A 15,774-nucleotide genomic window follows, 5' to 3' on the forward strand; every position below is an offset into this window, starting at 1 on the left:
TTTTTAAAACAAATATGTAATAACTATTTCTTTTTGATAACAGATCTCGTCTATGATCCAAAAGAGGACACCTTATGTGGATTATTCGTGGACCAATACAAATGAAGTTTGAAAGCAAAATTTCATAAATCAGAGACCAATGGCATGTTTTAAGTTGTTTTTTTTTTTTAACCTAAAAATGCTTTGCACTGGTTAAGGGTTACTTGGCTGTAAACGTATTTCGCACTGAAAAAAGGTTGAGACCCATTGATCTAGCCCAGAGGTGGGCAAACTTTATTTTATGTATTTAACTATTTATTGAAATGACCCTTACGACAACTGAAAATCAAACCAACAAAATACAGCTTCTTTCTTTATTTAGTGCTGACAGTTACTATTTTAAAGCACCGATAGTTCCGCTACTCCGAAGTTCAGCGGGAGGGATTAAAAAGCTTAACGGGCCGCATCTGGCCTCGGGCCATAGTTTTTCCATGCATGATCTCGACACATCCAACAAAAAGAATTTGAGAAAGAAAAGAAAACACTAGGAGGCTAAAAATTACTATAGGTAGCGGTTCAGAATGACATGTTTGCATAAATGTTTGCCAATGGGTTTAATTTGGTTGCACAGTTTACATTAGGGACCCGGATGACCATTGAGACCCAGGGGTTAAATTCGCTAAACTACCATCAAAGCAGGTGTTATGGATCGCGTGAGTGTGTCCCCAATAACTATTTCCTACACAAGTAAACGATAGCGCTATGCCAACCAAGTATTTTAAAAAAATATGCATTTGTGATTTATGATATAGAATACATGGCAGTAGCTGAAAAATGGACGATTTTACAGCAACTCGAATGGTGCCAAGTTGAAATCCCTAGTTTTGAAAACGCATTAAGTCACATTCATCTTTCAAAAAAAAAAAAAAAAAGACCCGAAACGTTCACAAAGTGCTAAATGACCACCGGAGAGTAAATTCCAATAGCGGGTAAGGACATCATCTGAGATTAGAACACTTAAAAATCTGAGGAATATTTCACCATCTCAACAGATGAAATCGGGCCAAAAAAAACAAAAACAAAACAACTTCCCCCATTAAGCTTTCAGTTCATTCTTTGATGAATCATCTGCCAAGTTTGCTTGTTTCAATGTTGTGCGAGAGCTTGAGAAGACAGACAGAAACGCTTTCATCCCCCTCATAGTGCTAAGTGAAATACCGCGTGGGCGTACAACTAAATAAAAGTGCAATCAATTTGGAAAATGCACGCATTAACTTACAGGAGCTACTGCGGCATATTCCGACTTGACATGTTAAAGGGAAAATGTTACTATGGAGCGGCACCTAGCGAAAAGCAAATACTTCAATTGGAATTTCACTGTACCGAAATGGTAAAGGAAGTAGAGGTGCGTTTGGGATCCATCCTTTATTGTTTGAAAACTCGATTCTTTTGCAATACAGTGTTAACACACGTGAGAACTGACGGCCAATGTACAACGTAGTCTCATCATGAATCACACAGTTCCTTTCTACATTTTCAAGCCGGTGCGCGATTATCCACGTTAAAATCGTCGCGGCGGCCGCCTCGCTTCCCATAATGCTTCCTATTTTATTTATTTTTTGTAACATTTGTTATGTTTTTGAATTTTTCAAAGTGCATTTCCTGGATTGCAGAGGTGACAGATTTGCCCCTCACTCAGCTCAGCCGTAATAATGTACACGTCAGTATTCACAAGAGGGCCTGATGGCTTTGCTGTGAGGAACAACTACGTTTGCCCACTACGACACTTGTCTGGATAAGTCAAATCAAAGAAAACATATCAATATGCATGCCATCAACATTCCTCCATAAACATCTAGGACCATAAATGTACTGTATATATATATTTTTTTTTCTTCATTATTTTTGCTAATGACAGTATTTTCCACAAAAGGACAAATGCTGATAATGCTGTTGACATTTTGTTCTTTTTTTTTTCCTTTTTTTTTATACACGCAAGTCATATGGCTTAATGCCACAGTGGATAGGGCAACGCCCCAATTATTCATGTTAATAGCATTTGGTCCACAAAACCAAACTGAGCTTTAAAAGAATACAAAGCAACAAAAATCTGCTAGCAGGTGAGTGTTTTTGACTTAAAAATTGCATGATGCCGACCTACATAGTCTTCCGTTTTTATCTTTTTTAAAAAGTTCTTTCAAGTGAAATGTTTTGTCTTGGAAAAAAGAAAAAAAAGATTTCTACATTTTATAACTTGGGTTATTATACTCTTCTGTTCCATGGAACAGCTTTGACTCTGTAGAATTTGGTTCCGAGAGGAACCTTGAACCTGTTCTGGGCCTGGTAAGAGAACACAGGAAGAGCTTTTATGAGGCCTGGGGTTCCAAAGACAATGGCTGCGTTCGGAATCACCCATTTGTTCATCTCTTTTTTTTTTTTTAATTCTATTGGGAACTATGTTCTTCATCAGTCAAAACAATTTGGCTCCTTCAGCTGTATTTTCTGTATGGAATATTAAATAAATACAATATTAAAATATTGTATCACTTTAAGCCGAGTGTTTGCAATCACAGTACTTGCTGTCCTTCAGTCTTTATGGTACAAATGGCCAGTAGACATCGGAAGAACGTTAGAAAATGGGAAAATCACAGTGAAATGGATAGGGAGTGATTCCGAACACAGCCAACAAAAGGGTTAGCTAAAGTCGAAGCGTTTTCAAGTTAAAGACCGAGCTTGTTGTATTCTGACAAAGTACCTTTTTAGCCTGGCAATACTCCTTCTCCATCACCTTTCCGAGCACCCACGGCCGCCTTGACGTACCCGAGGCTGCACGACCACAACATACAGAACTGTTAACCGCATATATTCATTAACTCATACAATTCCAAAGATGTTTTTTTTCTTTAACGTTTTCTTTAAACAGTAAAAAATGTTCCATCTCCAGTACCTATTTATTTAGTTTTTCAAATTTCTCCATTTATTCGGCTAAAGGAGGGTCTTAAAATAAAATACCCGGTACTAAAGAAGCTGAACGATATAAAGAGTTTGAACTCTAACCCGGTTTGAGATCCAGCGCTGCGAGCGACTCCGAGTGCAGGAAGTAGAGCGTGGGGCCGACGGTGAACAGCACGTAGTTGTCGTGTCTTTCATCCAGGATGATGAGAACCAAATCGCCTACCTGGAAACTGACGCCGGAAAACACAAATAGGCATGAAGACGATTACGGAGAGGAGGGCAGAATGCCGGCGCATTTGTTGACAGCATTGGTGAATCGAAAAGCCATCGGCATTGACTTGTGTGCTTTGTTCACTTACTCTCTGATGGCGATTTTGTCGGAATGCCGCGAGGACACAGAAGACATGCTTTGAGACATCTAAAATAAAAAAGAATACAAATGAAAAAAAAAATCACAACAATCTAAGTTATGTCAAATATACTGTGCCGGGATATTTTTCTGACTGTGAATTTTGTACTTTTGTTTTAGCCCATTTACTGTTATTTATCCAATAGTTCAACTACAGGCTAAAAACGTGTGTGGGTTGATCCGAGCTCTACACTTTGATGCTACTGCCACCTAGTGAAGCAGTCTAAGCATAGCAGCAGAAATGGTGGACTGACCAGTCTTTGGCTGAGGCGCTTGTTCTCTTCCTCCTTCATGTGTAGAGTCTGAAAAATCATTGGACATTGATTAAACCAAAGCAAATACCCGTTCGCTTAACATGGAAGTTGTTGTGTATTTAAAGTGACAATATGAAGTTAGGATGACTAGTTATTCTAGTCAGCCAGCGTTGACATATTGGCCCAGGTTTTGTAGGTTCCGCGCTATTATGCACTGAAACCAATGCCGGAATGTATTCGTATTCACTCACTCACTCGCTCGGCGATGCTTCCGAAGTATGGACTCTGTGACGACTTTGTGAGTGTGCTGCATTCACGTAACACCAGTAAACGGCAACTCTAAATTATTCACAATGTCTTTAAGATCGAATTCAAAAAGCAGTCGTAACGCAGTTAACAATTATGGGTACCCTTATTGCAGGGGTATGACTTGTATAAAAACGTGAAAGAACACACAATAGTCTACTGCACTCAACTATGATGTCATCCTATTTTTGTAAATGAGCGAGAAGCATGATGCTAGATCCGGATTTACTGTGCCAAACTGAACAGAAGCAAATCATTAGTTAGAAGTTACGCTCGTGCAAAGTGTGAGTGAGTACCCTCTCAAGTAAGAGTATCCTCTGCTTTTCCTCAGACATCAGGATGTTGTCACTAGAATCGCAAAAAGTAAGAAACGTGTTAAGGTATCGAGTGCAAAACGCTGAAAAAAGATTTTGGTTGACTATTTGAATGGGATGCTTACTGGACCGCCATCATGCTGGCCTCCACTGCTGGGTCCACATGCTCGTCGTCCCTCAAGGCGGCCACAGAGGCTAGTCTGTCGCCGTCGGCCAGAATCTCGGACGAACACGCTCCTACGACCTCCGGCGCCTGGGTGGTGAAGATGGCCGAGGACACCATGGCCGTGCCGCGTAGCCGGTTCAGCTCCTCTTCCAGGTTCTTCTTCTCCTGCATCACGCTGGCTCGGTCCTCAGACAGAGTCTCTATCAGAGCTACCAGCAAAAACAATCAAGTTGGCATCTGGTGCTTTTCACGTGGAGGGGTGCTCACCTTTGTCCTTTTCCTGCTGTTGAGTGACGTTCTGCAGCTTCTCTGTCAGCTCACTGATGAGCTGCTCCTTCTTTAGCCTCTCACGAGTGAGAACAGTGTTGAAGTTTGTCTAAGGAAAAACGGGACGACTTTATAGGTAAGAGCTCCAACAATACAAATAACTTGCAAATAAGTGTCACTTATGATGGAAATAAACTAGTCTACCAGGTAGAGACAAAATGACAAATCAATTTTCACCTTAAAAGCCACTGTTCCCCCTTTGTTTCAAAGGGGAGTCAGTGGCTTTAGAGGTTTCTGACAAAATATGAAAAGTTGCTTCCTCAACCCCCCCATTTCGAAAAGAACCAAAAAGTGCCACAGCATCAGGTGTAGGGATAGATGTTCGTTGTATCAGCAGAACAACAAATTGTAGGAGCAACAGCACGAGAGCAAACCTGTTGCTCTGCAATCAAGGAGGTCTTGAGGTTCTGGATCTCCTCATTTTTCCTCTTCTCCAGGAGCTCCAGCTGGGTCTGCAGGGAGGCTCTCTCCTGCTGCAGGCGCTCCTGCAGTGCAGAGTCCAGAGAAAGCGGTGCCTCTGAGCGGCTCTCGACGCAAAGTGGGAGCGCCACGTCACTGAAAATGAAACATGATGTTGGCAAAGTTCTTTTCAAGACAACGACTTTCATTTAGTGTCCAAAAATTACTTACCTTGATAATAGGGGCCTGCTTTGGAGCTCCTCCTCAAGTTGCCGAATCTTCTCAGACAGTCTCTTTTCAATTTCGGCATTTTGCAGCTGCAACATTTTGAAAGCTTCATCCGAGGCTTCCTCCTCTAGTCGTTTACATAATAGCTGCTTTTCATCCTGGAGATTACTGTTCACAGTCCTCAACTCCCGCTCCAGCTCTTGGAAATTCTTTAACTGCAGTTCCTTTTCTTCATTCAGAGTAGACACCTTCTGGTCAAACTCTTGCTTGAGGCTGTTCAACTCTTCGGCATGGCTCCTCTCGGCATCCTGGGCCCGTTGCCGCAAGGAGGATAATTCGCTTTGCAACAGGGCCATTTCCTTCTCGTGTCTGTCCACCAGCTCAGAAATGCAGTGATCCTTCTCTATTTTCAAGAGGTTCTTCAGCTCTGCTTGGTCCGCCTCATACTCCACATTTCTCTCTTGAAGTTCTTGTTTGATCTTTGCCAGCTCTTGATTGAGGACCTGTGTCTCAGCAGCTACCCGGGAGCCGACTTCTTCTGCTTGCTGCATCTTGGTCTCCTCCAGGAGGACCCTCGCCTCCTCCATTTCTGTCTCTTTGAGAGCCAACTCCATCTCTACTTTACAATGCCGTTCTGCAAGCTCAGCACAGCGATCCTCCACCTCTTTGATGTGGCGATCCTTGTCTTTTAGAGAACCGCTATGATGTTCTGCTGCCTTCTGCAGCTTCGCCATGTTGTCGGAAGCAATGTGTTCCAAAGCCTCCCGATGCTCCTCTGTTAGGTTACCCAATTCTGCCATATGTTCCACCTTCAATCTTTCCTCAAGATCCTTCAAGTGTACTTGAGCCTCAGCCTCCATCTCCTGCCTAATCTTCTGCTGGTCGCGTTCGATCTCGAAATGCAGATTCTCCAGTTGACTTTTCAGCGAGTCCCTGGTAACCAAAAGGCTCTCTAGCTCAGCTGCTCCATCGCTCATCAGTTGCTCAGACTTCTTGAGCTTATCTCTCAGGTCGCTCTCCGTTTTCAGCCAAAGGGCCTTGTCGCCTTCGAGCTGGGTGAGCTCTTTTTCCTTGCGCTCCATCAGCCCCTCAAGCTCCAGCATGGCTCGCTGCACATCTCGCACGATATTCTGGTTGACCAGATTGTCCTCTGTCAGCGAGTGGACCTGCTTATCATAGGCTTGCCGAATGCTGACAATCTGGCTCTGATGCTGTTCCTTCAACTCCAGTTCAAGTGCTCGGCAGATGTTGTCCACCACGTGGGCAACCTCTGAGCTCATGCTCTTCAGGGCAAGGCCAAAGTCGTTTTGCTCTTTGGAGACCTGGCTTCGCAGGCGACGTAGGTCGTCCTTCACGCATCTCAGATTGGAGTGGGACTCCTCTGCGGCCAACCGATAGTTGTCGATGGCTTGGTGGAGAGCAGTAATTCTTGAGCTCTCCCTCTCCAGGGTGGTGGTATCTTGCATGCGCTTATTGTCGATGGCGTTGATGACGGATGAATACAAAGACTCCACCATCATTTCGGGGCTAGTTGGGTCACTAATAGGGTTCGGAGAGGTCAAGTTCCCCTCGATGACGAATTCGTTGACAGCAGACATGAAGTCAGACTCGGGGCTCTCCGCCAGGGAATCCAGGTCTAGGGAACCGGGCTGCAAGACGCCATCCATGTTGGGATGACCGATGGTTTCAAAGTCAAATGTCTGTGCATCGATGCTGTCTGGAGAAAGGTCCTCTAAAGGTGCGGGAACGTGGACTGGATGAGCAGCGGCTCCTTCCAGGCTGAGGGAGGGGGGAGCTTTGGAGGATGCAGTTGGCCTGGACCCGGGTGGGCTTTCTGCCGACTGAGGCGTTAATGCGCTTGACCTGTGCGTGCTCTGGCTACAGGATGCCTATAAAAATAAAACCTAGTCAAGACAACTGTAATTATTTACATAAGGTTGGAATTGAAAAGAAACTTCGAATCTTAAGAAGATGAGGTATGACAAGCTACGTCAAACAGTGGTAAATGTAAGGAAACTATGACGCAGCAATTACACAAATGATTATTATGAGCATCTACAGGTGTAGCTTTCAGTGGGCAAATGTTTAAGCTTAAACTTGTAGCTCGTCTTCCCAAAACATCAGATGCGTTGTATATTCATGTCCTTTAAGTGTAGCAAAAATTCTGCCACTAAGGATTAGACAAAATCCCATGTTGCAGAATTTCCGTAGATCGGAAAGATGTGGCTTTACCCTTTGTTCACTCAGCAGATTAGTGATGGTTTCAGACATATCGTCCAAACTCTGTGTGGCGTGGACCAGCTTATGGAGCTTTTCTACGTGCCGATTCAATGGCTCAAAGTCACACATTGCGGGGACCCTACCAAGAGCAAGAATTCGGACAGGTTTTCAAAGGGAATTCAAGTTTTACAATGGAATTTTCATCCAAATGTCATTAGTGAACGCTTACATGAGGAAAGGTTGAACCTCCACAGGACAACACGATTTCAAGTACTGCAAGTCATGGAGGGAGATGTCTGGAAGGTCATCATCAAATCGTCGGGGCTTCCGTGTCTGTGGCAAACCGAGTGCAGGGTGAATACAACGGATTAATAATGTCCAGTAGGAGAGTTCTTATTCAAGTAACCTTACACAAAATGACGTGGGAGGCCAGGCGTCAAGCCCTCGAAACAATCGATTTCTGAGGAAGGACTTTCCTGAAAAAGAAGTTCAAGCCATGATCACATGTGAGACAGCAACAAGTAATAAATAATATCACCAACGTTTGCCCTCACTGAAGAGTTTGCCAAAGGTCTCCCTCTTGAACTTCTCAGCCTCGTAAAGTTGTTTGCCATCTTTGACAAGTGCGTAGGCCCACTGGGGAAAGAAAAACAATTGTGAGCTTACGTAATCAGGCCCAAAAATGCATTAAAAACACTATAGACAAAACCACGGACCTCTCTGTAGTGACGCAAGAACATTTTCCTGCGCACAACTTCCACGACCGCCAAGCAATACATCTGGGGCACCGTACTGAGGGCTTCGACCACACGCACCCGTTCCAGGAGCTCAGTGAGTAGTCTGAGCAGAGCTTGAAGCTTCTCACCATCCTGGTCTGCGTGGAGCATCACATAGCAGCACCATCTAACGTGAAAACGAAGACAGCAGGTCATTAGAAAGAGCCAAAATGCAGAATCCAATCGGAAGCACGCGGAAGCCTACTTGAGTCGGACTTGAAGGTTGTTTGCGAGCTCCTGTTTGGCGGTGGTGCACTTCTTTTTGATGTCAAGCAGCTTTCGGTGGTTGTTCAACATGATCATCAGCTGGTTGGTGTGACTCAGACATAAGTCGGGCAGGACTGAGGTGTCCTTCAGGTTTTCGGCCCGCTTCTGATTGGCTAAGAATCCCTGGAAGAGAGCCAGGTCACCATTAGTAGATGTAATGCGCTCTCCCACAAAGCACTAGAGCGGTTGTTTCTAGAACATTAAGGTTGGTCCACGCTGGAAGCAGCAATGCCGTCTGCCAAGTCTAATGGACATCAAAATGAATGAAAAGAAACATTCGCTTGCTCGATAAAGATGAATAGCTCAACCTGTCAAGTACAGGCGCAAATACTAATTGATTAATCGGCAAACAACTGACGTATCAATAACTAATCAAAGACCAAATTAATCAATAACTATTTTTGGTAGTCAATTAATCGAGACCTAAAATGGTCAAAATGCTCAGAATGTCAGGGTCTCCAATGAAAATATTCTCAGGTATCTTTAGTCCTGCGCAAAAGCAGTGCGCCGAATCACAGGGATTTTTGCAAACAATCAAAAAGTTTGCTTTTGCAATCTCAATTTAAAAAATACATATTTTTAATGAAGGGAAACAAATGTTTTCTCGGTGTCAATCATGGATAAAATAATCAACTGAATAATCACCGATTAAATTCATAATTTGTTGCAATCCTAAAGTCAAGCACGGTGTTGTTTGCAAGTGTGTCTGCTTTGCACACCTGAGCAAGTTCTTTTTGTTCGTTGACCAGCTTCTTGCAGCTCGCGATCATCTGGTCGAGTGCATACAAGCGGTCCTCCAGCCCTTTGATGGCTTTCATGTTTTGATTATCCAACTTGGCGATGGTGTCGCGACAGTCCGCTAGGAAGGGTTGAATGATCCGCGGGTCAAGCTGTCGAAAAAGGAATTCAAGATTTTTTTATTTTTTTTTTATTCACTGCAGATATACAATGACTTTTTTTTTTTTTAAATAATAAAGGGCGGCTCACTCTGTTGATGGAATCAAAGCATTTCCTAACAACAGACTCCACATCGTTAGGCCGATCCTGCACGTTGATCCAGTCCAAGAGGGTGACATTGAATTGGGGGACGTTGCCTGACGTAGGAAAGTCTTCTTCCTGCAGCGCGGCTCTGAGTCCTCCGCTGTCCGTCATTTGACCGCTGCCGTCTTGCTGACCACCACCTTCACTCTTGGACGTCTCAGTAGACGCTGGAGCCTTGGTGTCAGGCTGTGCATTCGGGGCACATAGCACCGAGTCAGTGGATTTTTCTTCTTCCGTCTCATCAGAATCCTTCTCTGGGCTGTAGGCCGACTTCTTCATGTGCTCTCTATGACCTTGTCTGGTCAAACACTCCAGCAGCGGTATCCTGGCCATGACAGAGACTGCTGTCCCCAGCCTATTATAATTAAAGGCAATTCAATAAATAATTCAAGAACATGGTGCATATCTCTCTGTCCTGGCTGCATGCAACATGCTGTCAAACAATACATAAATTAGAATACAGTAGGGAAGTTGATTTCAGAGTGAAATTTCTATTATATAGACTTACCATGATACACATATATAATTACTTAACATACTGTATAAAATTACTGTATTCAAATGTCTAGGGGACCTTTTGTTTTTGTTAGCTGTGAGAGATCAAAGTGTATCACTGATTCACCTGTTTGTAAACAACCATGTAGGTTTCGTAATCTGTAATTATATTACACAGGCTCCGCCACGCCTACAGCAGACAGTCATGTTTGGCTGTCGTCTTTCTGCTACATACGCAAACGTAGTTTGGTTGTAGCGGGCTTGTAAACTATAGTCCTGCCTAAATGTGGCGCCAACAAACTACAATTGCTGCTAGAGAAACGTCTTGTGGATGGCGACACTTACTTTGTGAGTTTAAACTTAATTTCTTCCAGATCGTGCTGGTACGTCGAGTACGCAGTGTCGAATTTCACCAGCAGCTTCTGATACGACAGTGTGCAGTCATCCAGGTTGGCCATGATGGCGGCCCAGCCTTGGTGCTGAAGGTGTTCGTCATGAACCAAACGTTCACAGAACGAGCTAAGCTTGTTGGCAACTTCAAACATTTCCTAAGCAGCAAGCACAACACATCATATCAGACAAACGACATGTCAAAGCAGCAGCTCATTTTCTGTTTTACAACTACAAGAAATGCTTGCAGTAGGCTAGAACTGATCCCAATCATCAACTCTTTCTAAACACTGAAGTACATGTACAATCACAATAGCACTAAATCTAGCAAATAAAAATTCGGTACACGCACCTTATCGGAAAATAGACTTGAACATTGAAATTGAGTCTAATACAGTACATGCTCACTTAGAATCTAAATCTATTCAAAGCCTCAGGTGATATACAAGAAATTGCCAATTTAGCACATGTTGAGATCACAAGTAGTGTTCTGAACAGAATGTGAATGTGTTCCGTGCAAGAGAAGGACAGTAGACACGAAAATAAAAAAGAAGTCAGTGTCAGGCAGATTTCAAGAAGGGTCAATTACCAGAGCAAGTTGTGTTCGAGAGGCAACGGTGTGAAAGACGGCTGGCATCAGTAGTGACTCTTCAACCTTCACCTGAATCTCACTCTCAATGGAAAAGGTGGTTTTGGGGATGGTTGGATCCCGGTCGGACAGGATCATCTCCTTGTTGAACAGGAATATGGGGTTTGTTTCCTGCAGGTAAACAACCACAAACGTCAGTGAACAAAATATGTGGGAATTCTCACGACTCGGAATGGTCGCCATTCAAGGCTACAAAGTTAAGGTGTAAGCTAGGAGTGTTTGTTTCTAGCTGAGTGAGCATGGATGAATAGCATGTCAGGGTAAACATTTTAAAAAAGCTCATTTGAGGTGTTTAGAATAGCAGGGTAGCCTTGTCTCACTGATGGTAAAATGAGGATAGACTTACAGTGCCAGCACTGTAGCTGCAGACACGCCTCTCGGCGGCCATACATTCCCCTCCATTGACAACGAGGACTTGATGTTGAGTTGCAATCTTATACTTCGCCTGGATGGCATGTTTAAGCTCCAGTACACTGAGAAAAGAAAGCAATGCAACCTATGTCAAAACGGGGGGGCTGAACCTGGGGGGGATCCAGGTGGCCGTTTGTCTTACGTTTGTACGGCGAGGTCGGTGTCAAATGTCAGTGTGCTACCATTGTTAACCTGGAACACATACAACTTCATGTTGAATCAGCCGCTGGTCTCCAAACGTGTTCATTTAGTCTTCCAAGGCCACCTTTCAAAAAAAAAAAAAACAACACACACCGAGTGAAACATTCTCCAAGACACATGAGCGTACAGTCAGTCATGTCATGAGCAAAGATAATAACTGCTTTACATTTTCCCAGTGTCATTAAGTCACAACCCACTTTAAAAGACATTAGGACCAATGAAAGAATGTATTTTTCAAAAATAATCTTTGAAAACAAATTTTCATCTTATTTCAATTACCCATTTGACATCTTTCAAGAATATCATTATGAACATATTGTATATGACAAATGCATGTACAGAAATTAACATCATGGCATTGATCTCTCTCCTTAAGAAGATTGACATTAAAAGCAACCGCAATTGTTATAGGAGTTGGAATAGTTATGCAACAAAAACACCTGACACTTTTTATGTTAAAGGCTGTTCAAACACTACTCAAATTCATCTTCCTAAGTAATAAGGTTTCTGGTGCATGCCTTTCAAACAAAATAGTCATTTTCCGGCCTGGGATGCAGAATTAATGTCATTTTTCCACCTCAAATTACCCAATGTCACACAATAGGCTATCACTAACTTATGATGACACTAAGTATTAATGACAACAAATAGTTAATGAAAAGTATTTATATCAGAAATAGTCCACTGCAAAACAGGGGATACAATTTACTTGGTGAGAATATATCATTCAACCACCTGCAAAATCGAAATGTCATGTGGGTAACGTTGTTTAAAAAAAAGGGGGGGGGGACCCCTGTGATCTTCACAACCTGCCCACGACCCACCAGTTGAGAATAACTGAAACACAGGTGTTAAATACAATACACTTTTAAGAGTGATAAATCCACGTAAGAAGGCTAAATCTGTGCAAGCAAATAAGTCTGCATGGTTCATCACAAAATATTGGTTTTGCAAATCTTTGGCGTGCTTAAAAACAAGGCACATATTTTGAGGCCGTTCACTGACACACAGGGTCAAACAAGGCACAGATAGATTGTCATGTTTTTTTTTGTTCTATTATTCGTGTGTAAATAGCCTGGCTTCGAATGTCTGTAAAACGTCCGAGAAACCTGCTGTTCTTTTGAATAATTGACTTGAGTGACATATGTTAGCCAGCCTGTAATGATAGCTCCACCTGCTAATTGCGCTAAGTAGCCATTAGCCAAACACAGCTGGAGTCGATGAAAAATAAACGAGCGTTTAAACAGCGAAACAAGCGGAGATTACCGACCACGTGTGTGCATTAATACGTGTATGACTTTCCACGATGGAGTAAATTCCCCAAATGAGATGTCTTACCTCACTTAACATGCATCTCCCGCTGTTGGATCTCCACCTTATCTAAGGCGAGTGGGCTAGCTAACAAGCTAGCAACCGAGCTAGCTAGCTAAGCCTTAATTCTTTGGCAGGCATAGGAGCTAACTTAGCAACATTAGCTCGAAGACGCAGCTAGCCTCGAATACATGCCTTTCATGTTGAGCGAGAAACGGTGATCGTCAACGGCATCGCCGTTCTCAAAACAGCTCGAATGTTTTGAATTTCCAAACTCGGATAGCGTAACAAACAAGTGCCGGGTTTGGTTTGTGTTTATTCCGAGGAGCTAACTAAGCTAACCGTTTCGTTCGCCTTGTTTTGTTGTTGTCATCTCCTGTGGGCGGTTCGTAAACGATTGGCTCTTTGCATACGCGGGAGGGACAACATTGCACATTACTTTTACAACTTCCAAAAATTAGTACGAATATACATGTATATGTAAATGTATATCTTTTTTTTTAATTGAAGAATATTAAAATGTGTTTGGAAACCAATATTGTTTCACAGGAGCAAAGATAAAATGTGGAGGGATTCTTGACTGACAATCAAACGTGATTGACACATTATATTTGCATTCATTTTATAACATTAATAAAAACAAACAAAAAACACAAGCAATTTAAAAATAACACAATTGCAGAAGGTCAGTGCAGAGAGAAGTTCTGGTGGCCATGTGGCTACGTCATTGGTTGTGTACGGGTGCATTGTGGGAAAATAAAAGGGGGCGGGGCTTCAAGTGTTTTGCTGCAACATGAGGAGGGGCGTGCGGCCTGCAGTGACGACCAATAACTACTTTTCTGCAAATGAGGCACGCTTTGGTTATTTTATTTTTACTTTTGGATCATTTATTTTTTACTTTTGGATCATTTATTTTTCAGAAGATAGATAGATAGATAGATAGATAGATAGATAGATAGATAGATAGATAGATAGATAGATAGATAGATAGATAGATAGATAGATAGATAGATAGATAGATAGATAGATAGATAGATAGATAGATAGATAGATAGATAGATAGATAGATAGATAGATAGATAGATAGATAGATAGATAGATAGATAGAACAGAACAGAACAGAACAGAACAGAACAGAACAGAATAGAATACTTGCACTCACTCCACATTGTTAACCAACGGATTCCAACTCTGATGCTAAACAGTGTATACGTGCAAAACACTAGAGCACTATGGCCGCACTAAAGAAAAAACGCAAGTTTGCCTCTTCGGTGAGGCAGCATCATTGTGTTATAATATACGGTAACTGGTATATTATGATTGCAATATTATGAAAGGACGACGCGTTTCGACAGCGTCCACATTTGGGCAGTAGAGGACAGCAAAGAGCTGAAAACCAAATCGAACAACCGGACTATTGAATGTTTCTTGTAAGCAACTCTTTGTGTACAATACGAGATGTTTGCATCAGATCGTATTGGTGTTTTATATAACAGAGAAACTTACTATTTCTAATTTGACGAACGAGACTGCGCATTTATCTTGTATTTATATATTCTATGCAAACATAAAGCTAACCGCCATTAATACTTTAATACTGCATCTATTTTTGCAAATCTTTTGAGCTTTTGAGTAATTCAATTAAAGTCGTCTCTTGCTCATGTTTGGCGCACCAGCAATAGTCAGCTGTTTTTGCAGTGTAAGTTTACACCAACAGGTGTCTCTATTCAAGACCAACTGTGACCCTTTAGAAACGTTCTCGAAGTGTCTTCATAAAACGCTTGCTATATGATTCCACCAAAATATCCCAAGGATCAAGAAGGATAGTGAACTTTAAGCACCTTTTTTGTCTTTGTGAAATGTATTTGTTTTTGGGATCTTCCTTATTCAAGCTGATTTTTTTTTGTCCTAATTAGGCTTGGTGAGTTGAACCTTATACCAGCTGACTTTGAGCGGGAGGCGGGTACATCAACACCGATTGCCAGCCAATCACAATACAGATTGCCAGCCAATCAAAGGGCACATTTAAACACTCAAGTACTGCAAATTTGCTGATATATTCTGATCGGATGTTAATGACCAAGTCTGGATCACATGCTCAAATTTGACCCGTCTGGATGGCTAACGATTAAATATTGACAATTTAATATTTACAGTGGGTAATTCAGAAGGGAGGCGGATGAAACTATTAATTGGGAGGTATTATTAAATCTAATATTTGATTCGGGTGGCACGGAAGAAAATTGCTCAACACGTCTGCCTCATGGTGCAAAGGTTGCAGGTTAGATCAGGTCTTCCTGTATGGAGTTTGCATGCTCTCCCTGTGCCGGTGTGAATTTTCTCCCGGTACTCATTCCTCATTTGCAAAATCAGATACTCAAGGTATATGGAGCACTCCAAATTTCCCTTAGGAGTGATGTGAATGTTGTTCGTCTAAGTGTGCTCGCTGATTGGCTGGTAACCAGTCCAGGGTTTGCCTGGCCTTCTCTTCGAAGACAGCTGGGATAGGCTCCAGTGACCCCGCGACCCTCGGACGGATAAGTGGTCAAATAACGGAAGGATTGATGTTTGCTTTGCTCGACGACTGTGTAATTTACTAAGAGTCGACTAAGCAAAAAATAAAAATAAAATACAGTCAAAGTTAATAAAAAATGAAGAGGCAAGGCATTTGCATTT

General features: G+C 42.4%; 1 protein-coding gene across 2 annotated transcripts; it reads right to left on the bottom strand.

Moving 5' to 3' along the window:
- Positions 1-1,389: 1,389 nt before the first annotated feature.
- On the bottom strand, positions 1,390-13,447 carry rb1cc1 (RB1-inducible coiled-coil 1). Of its 2 annotated transcripts, none has more exons than XM_088429971.1 (23): positions 13,126-13,447; positions 11,729-11,851; positions 11,522-11,648; positions 11,116-11,286; positions 10,482-10,684; positions 9,588-9,996; positions 9,320-9,490; positions 8,539-8,723; positions 8,274-8,460; positions 8,112-8,193; positions 7,969-8,033; positions 7,787-7,890; positions 7,570-7,696; positions 5,341-7,226; positions 5,085-5,265; positions 4,651-4,759; positions 4,343-4,592; positions 4,200-4,251; positions 3,598-3,645; positions 3,294-3,352; positions 3,037-3,164; positions 2,735-2,805; positions 1,390-2,319 (listed from the first exon to the last, which is right to left on the bottom strand). In XM_088429971.1, exons 2-23 carry the CDS (start codon positions 11,797-11,799, stop codon positions 2,242-2,244), a joined length of 4,764 nt encoding a protein of 1,587 aa, XP_088286097.1. In that variant the 5' UTR covers positions 11,800-11,851; positions 13,126-13,447; the 3' UTR covers positions 1,390-2,241. The 2 variants fall into 2 exon arrangements, with proteins under 2 accessions (XP_088286097.1, XP_088286096.1); XM_088429970.1 differs by having other exon boundaries at positions 8,100-8,193.
- Between the last annotated feature and the right edge of the window lie 2,327 nt (positions 13,448-15,774).

Source organism: Hippichthys cyanospilos, chromosome 12 (assembly GCF_059441005.1).
Source record: "Hippichthys cyanospilos isolate Australia breed blue-spotted pipefish chromosome 12, RoL_Hcya_1.0, whole genome shotgun sequence".
In the NCBI taxonomy this organism is placed as follows: domain Eukaryota; kingdom Metazoa; phylum Chordata; class Actinopteri; order Syngnathiformes; family Syngnathidae; genus Hippichthys; species Hippichthys cyanospilos.